At 39.6% G+C, this 12,996-nt stretch overlaps 1 protein-coding gene across 1 annotated transcript in view; it reads left to right on the plus strand.

The window, feature by feature from the left end:
- Positions 1-12,662, plus strand: part of LOC124258780 (cubilin-like) — a 42,405-nt gene extending 29,743 nt beyond the window's left edge. The window contains exons 16-26 of the mRNA XM_046692868.1: positions 190-372; positions 3,790-3,880; positions 4,579-4,706; positions 4,841-4,990; positions 5,772-5,841; positions 6,218-6,348; positions 6,617-6,763; positions 7,783-7,873; positions 9,625-9,749; positions 10,080-10,253; positions 11,603-12,662. Coding sequence (XP_046548824.1) covers positions 190-372; positions 3,790-3,880; positions 4,579-4,706; positions 4,841-4,990; positions 5,772-5,841; positions 6,218-6,348; positions 6,617-6,763; positions 7,783-7,873; positions 9,625-9,749; positions 10,080-10,253; positions 11,603-12,123 — 1,811 coding nt within the window. The 3' untranslated portion in view covers positions 12,124-12,662. The remainder of the gene's footprint in view (positions 1-189; positions 373-3,789; positions 3,881-4,578; positions 4,707-4,840; positions 4,991-5,771; positions 5,842-6,217; positions 6,349-6,616; positions 6,764-7,782; positions 7,874-9,624; positions 9,750-10,079; positions 10,254-11,602) is intronic.
- The last annotated feature ends 334 nt before the right edge of the window (positions 12,663-12,996 follow it).

Here is a 12,996-nt window from a genome sequence, read left to right on the forward strand (position 1 = left end):
CTCATTTAACCATTTTAGATTCGTATTCACGACATGCCCTCGTCGTGAGTTTTAACAAAATGTTGCCATAATTTCTTACGAATTGCCATAATTTCGAACGTTCTCCCCAATTAACGCGACATGCTGTCATATAACCGTAACACCGTCAAAGGGCGCCACATTCGTTCACACAGTATGATGTCATTTCAGGTCCATCTTCAACCAGTTCTAAGTTGAGATCTGTGAACACTGGGGAATTTGGCTGGTGTGCCTTGGACCTCCCTGTTTTCGTCAGCAGCAGCAACTACATGACCATGGTGTACAAAACAAAGACATCTAGTGACCATGAAAGAATTGGCTTTGTTCTCAGTTATGAGCAAGGCAACTTCACTGGTATGTTTTTCAGATAAACATACCTCAAAGTCTAAGTATTCATATACATCTATGACAATATTTGTATATTTATTTTTCACAATGTTTTAGCTTTCCAAACAAATAGAATACAGTTAATAAAGGTACAACATATGACTTTGCCATGAAAGAAATTGTGACGGCATTGTTATTTTATTACATATATCATTATAATATTTTTGTGTATCATGTGTCACATCCATCATGACATGTCATCCATCCACCATCGCATGACATGTATCTCATCCATCATGACATGACATGACCTGACATCCATTTATCCATCATGACATGACACTACGTACAGTTTTCCCAGGAATTACTGAGAAAATCTTGGTTTGCTAATAACAGAATTTTAGAATACGTGTTACATTATGTAGTTACGTACTCAATATGGGAGACAACTCGTGTAGGCTTAAGAATGAACCTTACTACATCAAGAGTTATCTCCCCTCGTGTAGCAGACGGCTTCCCTATTGACATGGCAAATGTGACAGCAGAAGAGAAAAGAAACCTGGTTCTAGACGGTTTTGAAAGGGGTGTGACTGATACAAAAGAGTTAAGCTGGTAGACGCAAAGACATTCCTCTGCCTACAGGATACAGAACTTTAAAGAATATTCAGTCAGGAGTTGGGATTGAGCACAACACAGGGAGGCAAGGAAGTTCAGTACTACGGATCGCCGGCGACTTGGTCGGATTGTGAGTAGGGGAAATTGAAAAGCGTTGAGAATATCAGAAATGAGATGATTAATAGAGGAAGTCCTCAGGTATGTATTTAAACCTTCAGACAAGAATTGCAAAGATTTAACTGGGTGAAAAAGCTCAGAATTCCCTCACCATTGATGAAAGATGCACACAAAAAAGACGTTTAAACTGGTGTGGGGCTCACGAAAACCAAGATTAGGATAATGTTTTCTTTTCTGATGAAAGTTCTGTCTGGCATTCTCCGGGCTGTCTGAAAATTTGGACAACAGATACGTGAAATATATGCATGGTCATCTTCTCCTAACGGCCCGAACACTGTGTGAAGATAATTCAGTCGTGTATTGTTGGGCAAGGGGGTCTCACAAAGTACTGAAAAGACACTTAGACTGCACGAGAATCATATCGCAACATATTCATTTTAGTAACATTTCTGTAGTTTATATACATTATTAGATATTTTCCGAAACAGCTTTCTCAATAATTTCTTGGAATACTATATCCCATCCATCATCACATGGGATCCATCCGTGTGTCTTTAACACTCTTTGTCGTACACACTTGTGAGACATATGTCAAGCTTGGCAAACTATGACCAGCTAAGCAGACAATGCCAATGAAAACTGCCTACGTGCGCAGATTTTGTCCAAGAGAACTCACGACCTACCGCCATCAAGACATGACATCCATCCATCATCGCAGGATATACATCGTATCCATCATGTTATCCATCCATCATCACATGACATGTATTGCTTCCAACTGGACATGACATCCATGCATCATCGCAGGATATACATCGTATCCATTATGTTATCCATCCATCATCACATGACATGTATTGCTTCCAACTGGACATGACATCCATCCATCACCGCAGGATATACATCGTATCCATCATGTTATCCATCCATCATCACATGACATGTATTGCTTCCAACTGGACATGACATCCATGCATCATCGCAGGATATATATCGTAGCCATCATGTTATCCATCCATCATCACATGACATGTATTGCTTCCAACTGGACATGACATCCATCCATCATCGCAGGATATACATCGTATCCATCATTTTATCCATCCATCATCACATGACATGTATTGCTTCCAACTGGACATGACATCCATCCATCACCGCAGGATATACATCGTATCCATCATGTTATCCATCCATCATCACATGACATGTATTGCTTCCAACTGGACATGACATCCATCCATCACTGCATGATATACATCGTATCCATCATATTATCCATCCATCATCACATGACATGTATTGCTTCCAACTGGACATGACATCCATGCATCATCGCAGGATATATATCGTATCCATCATGTTATCCATCCATCATCACATGACATGTATTGCTTCCAACTGGACATGACATCCATCCATCACCGCAGGATATACATCGTATCCATCATTTTATCCATCCATCATCACATGACATGTATTGCTTCCAACTGGACATGACATCCATCCATCATCGCAGGATATACATCGTATCCATTATGTTATCCATCCATCATCACATGACATGTATTGCTTCCAACTGGACATGACATCCATCCATCACCGCAGGATATACATCGTATCCATCATGTTATCCATCCATCATCACATGACATGTATTGCTTCCAACTGGACATGACATCCATCCATCATCGCAGGATATACATCGTATCCATCATATTATCCATCCATCATCACATGACATGTATTGCTTCCAACTGGACATGACATCCATGCATCACCGCAGGATATACATCGTATCCATCATTTTATCCATCCATCATCACATGACATGTATTGCTTCCAACTGGACATGACATCCGTCCATCACCGCAGGATATACATCGTATCCATTATGTTATCCATCCATCATCACATGATATGTATTGCTTCCAACTGGACATGACATCCATGCATCATCGCATGATATACATCGTATCCATCATATTATCCATCCATCATCACATGACATGTATTGCTTCCAACTGGACATGACATCCATGCATCATCGCAGGATATATATCGTATCCATCATGTTATCCATCCATCATCACATGACATGTATTGCTTCCAACTGGACATGACATCCGTCCATCACCGCAGGATATACATCGTATCCATCATTTTATCCATCCAACATCACATGACATGTATTGCTTCCAACTGGACATGACATCAATCCATCATCGCAGGATATAGATCGTATCCATTATGTTATCCATCCATCATCACATGACATGTATTGCTTCCAACTGGACATGACATCCATCCATCACCGCAGGATATACATCGTATCCATCATGTTATCCATCCATCATCACATGACATGTATTGCTTCCAACTGGACATGACATCCATCCATCATCGCAGGATATACATCGTATCCATCATTTTATCCATCCATCATCACATGACATGTATTGCTTCCAACTGGACATGACATCCATGCATCACCGCAGGATATACATCGTATCCATCATTTTATCCATCCATCATCACATGACATGTATTGCTTCCAACTGGACATGACATCCATCCATCATCGCATTGGATCATGTATCGCATGTATGTTTGATTCATGTGGATGGTAGGAAGTTTTGAAAAAGTGTTATGCTTATTGCGGCAAAAAAACACACACAAATCTGTTGTCAAATCACTATATCATTTTTACAGATTTATATCCATACACGTGTGGTGGCATGTACGAAGCGACGTCAGGGAGGACCACAATCTCCTCGCCAAACTACCCAGGAAACTACGGCAAGTAAGTGGCAGATCTTAATCACCAAGAAGGAAGTGACTGATGCAGTTTGTGTGATTTCCCCAGGGTATTTGACCTTTAGAAGATCTGACTATAACAGTGTCATAATTTACACATAAATGATGAAGGCGACTGAGCCTGACTACAGGTTTCCCTGTAAATGTGGAATCAGCCAGTCAGACAGTGGCTACATCAGTTCCAGAAAGTGTCTCGCCATTTAATCCTCTGGGCCCTTATTCTCGAAACGTTCTTAGGCCTAAGAATTCTAAACTTTGATCGAAGCCAATGTGTTAAGTCTGGGCTTGAGAAGTTTGTAGGGCTACAAACGTTTCGAGAATACCTAGCCTGATCATGATCACCTCAGCCATAATTTGTTACCTCCCAGATACTAAATATGGTTCTTGACAAACTTGTTTTCTGACGGCAAATGCATTTACGATCACTGTTAGTTGTTAGAAAATATGCATGTGTCAAACAGAATCCAACATAGACCCTCGTAACAGTTAAATAACTGTTAATAATGGTCATGCGCGGATGAAGGTCAACTAATTAAAGAGGTGGTGTCACCATGGTTTTAACTGTTCCATTCATATAATTGTCGTTAATATTTTGCCATACAGAATGGATTCTGTTTCAGCAGTTCATCGAGATGTGGTACTCTCTGGGGATGACGATTCATATGTATTTGATCATATTTTCAGCAATATGGTATGCAAATGGACCATATGGGCGACTTCGAACACGACCCAGATCCGACTAGCTGGCAGCTACTCTCTTGCAGGGGGCTCCAGTGGTAGCTGTGGTGGAGACTTTCTGAACGTGTACGATGGTATGTCCGTATCCTTAAAAACATTTGCAAACAGGTTTCATAACGATAAGGTTTTATGACAAATGAATGTTTCGCATTTCTGTTCCATCGCTTTTGAAAATATTTAACATATAAATACGTAAAATGTTTTTCAGGTGCAGAAGATGGTTCCAACTTTCTCGAAAAGTTGTGTGGGACAGGCTCTGATACTCTTCAGTCCATCGGAAACCTTCTTACGATCGTTATGAAGACTGATGGAAGTTACACGGGGAAAGGATTTAGTTTCTTGTTTTACGAAACAACAGGTACACCTGGAGAGGGTATTTGGTTGGTACTTGCTTGGCATATTAGGACATTTTTAAGACAAATATTGTTGATGTAGTGTTTGCCCGATAAATAAACTATCTATGGTCATCCTACAACTAACTATTACTGACTAATCTGTAATGTCATTATGAAACAGAAGGTGACATGTAAACCAGGGCACGAGGCTGTTCCACCCGACGGAATTCGCTAAACTGAACATGTTTCTGAAAACAGCGATCGCGCATTCGAATCCCAGATTCAAAGAGTTGTTTGTTTGAAACAAAATGCGTTTTCAGTCATTCAGCCATTGCTTTCCAATCTGAAATGTACAGCCAGTCATAAAATGTAATGCAATAGCAATAGCAAATTCTCGGTCCCCACTGATATGTTGACATAAATATTGTCATATGCAATAGCACGCTACCTGTGATTGTCTGGGTTAGAATATTGATCTTCAGTAACCCATGCTTGTCGTAAGAAGCGACTAAAGGGATCGGGTGGTCAGGCTCGCTGACTTGGTTGACAAATGTCATCGGTTCCCAATTGCGCAGATCGATGATCATGCTGTTGATCACTGGATTGTCTGGTCCAGTCTCGATTTTTTACAGACCGCCGCCATATTGGTGGAATATTGCTGAGTGCGGCGTAACACTAAACTCACCCACTCACTCCCTGCAATAGCACGCCATGAGTTCGTCAACAACTGGAAAGCGTCTTCTCGTACAGTATTCGTTTTTCGGTCACTGAAACTACTTCATACAACAGGTATCAATGTTTCAGATCCACCTCCGTGTGGTGGGTCCTTGACAGCATCGTCGACGAGTTTAAACCTCAGAAAGACAATTCGCCCGTGAGTGTTTTTACAGGCTTCAAGTAACAAGTTGCAGATGAAGTGGTTGGCGTTGGAACGTTCTCATAATACCACTTATTTACCTGGTCCAGATCTGACAATTCGCAGTTCGTTGTGATCTTGTTTGATGAATACAAACTAAAAAATCAAAATAGAAATAAACAAACCATATTTCTCGGGCTGTTGAGTGGCCAAGTAGTTGACAACGTACTCTGAATACTACTCTACATGGTATAATATGAGGAGTCCATTAATGTATGTCGTGAAATGAATATGACTATGAATGCGGCATGAAAAACAGCTCACTTATTTACAGTGTGTTTTGAATGATGCACCTTTTCATGAAAAGAACATTCCTAATATCTTTTTGTTTCAGAAACCTTTCATGTAAATGGATATTTACAAGGGAAACTGACGACGCCTACATTCGACTGAAACTGACAAGTTTTTATATCGGGGTGCAGAGCAGCGGCACATGTGGCGCGGATCGTGTAGAAATATATGATGGTAATTAAGTGCGATGATATATTTTGTCAAATAATTATATTTCTATGTTATTCCCCATGAGATATGGACACCAGTTGAAGGGAATGATATTTTATTGTGCTTGGCTATTGATTCAGAACTCTAGCACGTATTTTCATCTATCTTGATTTGTTGTATGTTGTGCAAGCAGTTAGAAAACTGATTAATAGTAAAGTCATACATGCATCAGACACCCGTCACCTGGACCCTTCCATAGCAGTACCTTGATATTTCTTTCTTTTGAATGCAGGTAACTCTGAATCAAGTGACCGGCTCGCTTCACTCTGTGGATACAAGTCAGCTGCAACGTACATTGGAACCGGTGAGCAGATGATGGTCAAGCTGGTGACAGGAGTGTCCCCTACAGGAGATGGCTTTAGTATCGAATACAGAGCATGTAAGTTCATCGCATTTCTGCATATATATGTAATTCAAAAAGTGATAACATCTGACAATCTGGCAATAGAGACGTTTAAAATAAGGTGTATGACTGCTTACCATGCCATTTAGAAAGATATATTATATTTGAGATTACATCTTCACAGTAACGTACAGATTATAGAAACGTTCTTGGATTAACCCACTAAATACAAAGGGTTATTAATATTTTCAATGTTTTGGATATGTGGAACTGGTAGTAATATTCAATGCCATGCATTGCCAGGTACTATGATTAACTGATCAGCTAGCCAATACTAGTCATCCACCAACAATATCCTTTAATTGATATTCTCCGTCGTAATAACATGACACGTTGTTTGACAGGTATTGAGGCTTTTATACATTTTCAATGTCGGTAGTGTTTGGAAAGTTATTCAATATATGCTTAAATACATACCAGGTCTTTGAATGGCATTTAGAAGTGATGCACGTAGGCATCTACGCCAGGTAACTGCATCAATTGTTCAGACGGCATCTTTGTTGTCTTATTACTTTTGTTCTTCTTACATGTACATGTATATGCTCTCTGCCTCGTACCATTCATTCACCCGATGGAGTAAGGATATACTCCGAAGCGTTCTGTTCCTCAAAACAAGAAGTAGACATCTATAAAAAAATCTCTTCCTTACGTAAATACATATTTCTAGGTTCTCTGTAATACGTAACCCTATAATTATTGCATCTTTTATGGTTTCGCAATGACGGAATTGTTTAGATTTAAGTACGATGGGCTATTGCACTTTAGGGACAATATGTTAAACATATCAACAGTTTCCATGAAGTTGAACGGAATAATATGACATAGTATGGGCATAAATACGAAAACGGTCACCTTTCTTTCGAGTGAGTATTTTTGCCTTAATTATGTTGTTGATGATATAACGCAATTCTAGAACCAAACCCACTCACGCATATCTTTTGTGTGTATCAGCATGTTTCATCCTTATACACTAAATATGACTTCAATGATTTCAGCCACTGAAGAGCGATGTACCAGAGGGAATCTCAGGGCTATCAGTCAAATATCTTACCTTCAGTCTCCCTCCTATCCCGATAACTATGCATCGTACGTATACATGAAATACTAGATATTTCGGCAAATTTTATTCAGAATGATGGCTTTGGACTTCATGATGGTTAAGGCCCCACTCAAAGCAACTGTACATCAGTTGTAAGATAGAGGCCTGTATCAGAATACACATGTAAGCGAAATATACCACGCAATATGATGGATTGTGGAAGGACATGAAGCAGACAGACATCACTATGCTGATGACGCTCAAGTCTACAGATCCATGGAGTCAAGGCCATTTCAGGCGCATAGGGCTTTGAGTGAATTGAGCACTTGCTGTGAAGATATCAAGGCGTGGATGCATTACAACAAACTAAAACTGAATAGTGACAAGACGGAATGCATTATCCTAGGGCCACAGAAAAGGAGATCACAGTGTGGTCTTACATGTTTTAGGTTTGATAATACAAACATCCAAATCGCTGACAAGGTCAAAGACCTTGGTTTGATTATCGACTCAGATGTGTCACTGGATGATCACGTTTCCCATCTAGTCCAGAGCTGCTTTGCTCAGTTGCGTACTATTGGACATATCCGACCATATCTCACCACCGAATCTGCCACCACTCTTCTCCTGTCTCTAGTTATGAGCAGGATTGATTACTGTAACTATCTTCTCGCTGGTGCCACTAAGACACAGATAAGGAAACTTCAGCGTATGCAAAACGCTGCTGCACGTGTAGTGACCCAGTCACGTAAATCTGATGACGCTCTGAAACTCCTACATTCTTTACTGGCTGCCCATTCACTATAGGATTCAATTCAAGCTTCTGTGCCTCACTTTCTGCTGTCTGTCTGGATCTGCCCCTTCGTATCTGGCCCATTCCCTCACACAGCACCGCCGTTCTCTCCGTTCACAGGAAAAACGTTTCCTCGTTATCCCCACTGTGAGGACTTCTACGTATGGTGAAAGGTCCTTTTCGTATGCAGCCTCTACAGCCTGGAATCAACTACCTCAATATCTACGTGACTGTACAGAACTTTCTAATTTTAAATCTTTACTAAAGATTCACTTTTTCAGATTAGCTTATGAGTGTTAACGATAATTCATTGCATTGTTTCCATGTATCTCTCTCTAATTTTTTATTCTCTCCTATAGTCTGTTTGTATGTACATCTATGTTTTGCGCTTTGAGCATGTTGTACATGGAAAACAGCGCATTACAAGCATGCTATTATTATTATTTTAATTGAATGAAATGACACATTTTTCTGCAGAAAAAACAATTCACTCTGTTTTGTAACTTGTTTGAGATAACAAATTATGTCGGGAAATCTGCCAGTGTATCTTTGCCAGCTGTTTGTTAAAGAACATTTGTTCACCCAAATCGTAACGTCCTAAAATTGTAATTTTGCTCAAAGTTTCGTGAGGTCTCTGGATAAGAGATAGATGCCAGATTTCCTCCATATATTCGTAATTCCGAAAACCTTGATTTTCCCACATGTGTCCATTTTATGAATAGTGTGATTTTTAGTTTTACGCCGCTTTTAGAAATATTCCAGCAATACCACGGTGGGAGACACCAGAAATGGGCTTATATTATAACACATTGTAGCCATGTGGGTATTCGAACCCGGGTCTTCGGCATGATGAGCGAACGCTTTAACCACTAGTCTACCCCCACCTGCACTCGCTCTGTAATGAGTAAGTTGCCATATATCTTTAGTATGAAGGTCGATAAAAGCACTCACACGATGTTGTATTTCGAAAATTTACGTGTTCCTTTTTTGTTTTATGTCCATCAGGAACCTACACTGCACGTGGCTCATCGACAGTGGCTACGCGGACAGAATTGTCTTCTTTGATATCAAGATAGCAAGCATATTCTACTCCGCCGGCTGTGCGGATGACCATCTGGCAGCATATGACGGTGGGTGTCGTCGTAACTCATACAAATGGGCGACGTAAACAACAAAAAAACACCACCAAAAATAATACAAACCAATGTGGACGGATATTTGACCATAACGGCAACATAACTCCCTTCTATACGGATATATCTTTTTTATATTTTTTTCTTTTTAAGTTAACATCACTTTCTTGTATTGGTGCGGCCGTATAAGACATCACTATGAATATAGCGTCATGATTTATGAGTGTAATATACCATGGTATCTTAGGATGTGGACTTGCGTCTTGTACATTTGATTAGTAGCAGCTCAGTTTCACGTTTATTATACCATGCACATTCTTTGCGCAGGAATATCGGAGGCAACCGGCGTTCAGTTAGGTAAATGGTGTCGGGGTGTTGGTCCAACTGGAAAACAACAGACAACTCAACAATATTTGACCATTGTCTTTCACACAAACGAAGATGAGTCTGATCGTGGGTTCAGGCTGAGTTACTGGAATGATGTCAAGCCCATAGAAGAAGGTACTTAGTAACCACAAGTTGAAATACAATTACATGTGCCAAGGTACTATGATGCCTCATGTGTCTGTTGCAGCAGTTGATGACACGGTATCGAAAACAGAAAAAACAGTTAAATCAATTTTACCATATTTTATGAATTAGTGCAAAGGAAACTAGTTTTGCCTGATTTCAGAAAGATGAAACATGTGGAAAATGTTGTGTTAATATTCATGGGGATAAGTTCGAAAATATCCAATTTTCCTAATATGTTCTTGTTGAACAAACATTACAGTATTTCCTTATTCCTGAGCAGGAACAAACATACATTGAAACATTTTTCCTGAGTGAAAATCTTGCTCACAGATATATTTTGCCCTGGTTACCGAGGAGGTAACCTAAGTCATAATTCTAGTTAATCCCATTTACGGGTTCATCATTAATTATGTTTCGGTTTCACTTACAGTACACACACACACGCACGCACGCACGCACGCACGCACGCACGCACGCACGCACACACACACACACACACTAGTGATTTCTGCAGGTGTATAAGCAATGAATATATAAAAGATGAGTCCAGATATTTGTTCTTGCCAAAACTAAGTGTCGTTATAGGCGACACATAACGGTTATAGCTATGTCGTCATCATGTGTATGGCGTTACAGTTAGTGACAATAGGGGAGAAACGTATAGTAGTCATGAGTAACAGTAAAGTTACGTTTTTGACGTCATCATGTTCTTGACGTCATAGTTATAAACAATAGTGGTGAATGTGAATGCATTATGGTTTCAGTGAACAAATACATACTGAGTTACATTGAGAAGGTTACAAAATTATACTTTTGAATTAAGCTTAGGTTTAAACAGCCTTATAAACATTTGGTCTTTTTCCGTCCGTAATTGTTTATCATTGTTAGACAATTGACAAAACGAAATGATAGTAAACTGGCCATTCCCGCATTCACCAATGTGTTTGCTTACGATATTGTCATACACGTGATGACAAAATAGTTATTACCGTTATGCGTCGCCTATGACGACACTTAGTTTTCATTGTACACCCGAAGAGCCGTAAAACGGCGTGAGATATGGTGCCGAGGGGTTTGGGCAAGAAGAAATATCTGCACTCATTATACATACGTGTGTTTGTTTTGTTTGTTTGTTGTTGTTTTTGTTTGTTGTTGTTGTTGGTGGTGTGGGTGTGTGTGTGTGTGTGTGTGTGTGTGTGTGTGTGTGTGTGTGTGTGTGTGTGTGTGTGTGTGTGTGTGTGTGTGTGTGTGTGTGTGTGTGTGTGTGAGAGAATTTGAACTGCACCATTTTGCCTTATTTTGAATTATATTTTGAATATATTTGTAATATATTTCAGGTGGAAATGGAGGTTCAAGTAGCAACATAGGAGCAATTGTTGGTGGCGTCATTGGTGGCCTCGTACTGTTGGCTGTGATCGTCGCCGTCGTCGTCATCATCTTCTGTGTCGTCCGGAAACCTCGGTCGAAAAACGGGAATAGGCTTCCCGGATCTGGTCAAGCCATTCCTCCAGTAGCTTATCAGCCACAGATGCATAACGTGTATATGACACCAGCGTCCACTAGCCTTAATGGACATGCTTACGACAATAATGCTTACAATGTACATCCGCAACACCAAGGGTCAAAGTATGAAGTCCCGGCACATGGACATTCCCAACCAGAACATGTTCAAGGGAAGAATTATTCTTTCGGAGAGCCCAGACAGGAAAATGTATATTCTCAGCTAGGGCCTGCTGAGAGGGATGATTATTTTCAGTTTGGGCCTATGGAAGAACCGAAATATTCAGAAATAACACAGAGAAGCCCCCCGCGTCATGACTACCAAAACGCTGCGAACAATATCGAAACTAACATTTGAGCCTTGTTCAAATTCAGTTTATAAAATAGATACACAACTCTTATGGTATGTTTTGACATGAGAATTATCTGAAGATTATCTGACATTTAGTTGCTTGAAATAATTCACGTTTATGTACAAAACCAGGAGATCCCAGTACTATGATTTGAGGACCAAAGACCAACTGACAATTAGCCAAAATGTTTCATATCTGTCGCATGATATCTATTATATCTTTATTGTCCTAGTTTACTTCCCACTTCCCTTTTTGGAATTATGTATGTGATATTCTGATGTCTCTACTTTGGTATAGAGACCTTAAGACCTTCCACTTTCCAGAAATCGTTTTGAATTCCATTACTGATTGAGGTATCATTCTATATTTAACCAGCACGCATGTTTGTTAACATGTGTGTAAATCTTATTTCTTATATAAGAGTTGTAATATCAAATACATGTATCATCTGAATATCTAACAGTTATTATAAACTGCTTCGATCAGTTCAAACTAGTCCCAAGATTCACTGGTGCCTGTGTCAATAAAAGTTGTGTAGTTTTGATTTTCTGCTTTATATCTACTACAGTAAAACGACGTCGGTTAGTCGGTACTCTATGTGCATATAAATCCCATATCAGGCTTTTAATCACATTCCTTTCGCTCGAACAACTGCTTCATATATTTACAGCGGACACAGCCAATTAAACGTACATTTGGGCACCAGAGATTGTAGAAAATGTAACAGGATTCTGTTATATTTATTACGGTTATTTTACATAAGTTACTTTACAGCATTGTTTGATCTATCATTGTACATTGTTATTCTATTTAAGTGCATTTGTAGAAATTAAAGATTCATAAAAATGTATAAGTGTAAAATTAACAAACCTATTCCA

This window comes from Haliotis rubra, unplaced genomic scaffold (assembly GCF_003918875.1).
Source record: "Haliotis rubra isolate DU_JTF1 unplaced genomic scaffold, ASM391887v1 Scf70, whole genome shotgun sequence".
NCBI classification, from domain to species: Eukaryota; Metazoa; Mollusca; class Gastropoda; order Lepetellida; family Haliotidae; genus Haliotis; species Haliotis rubra.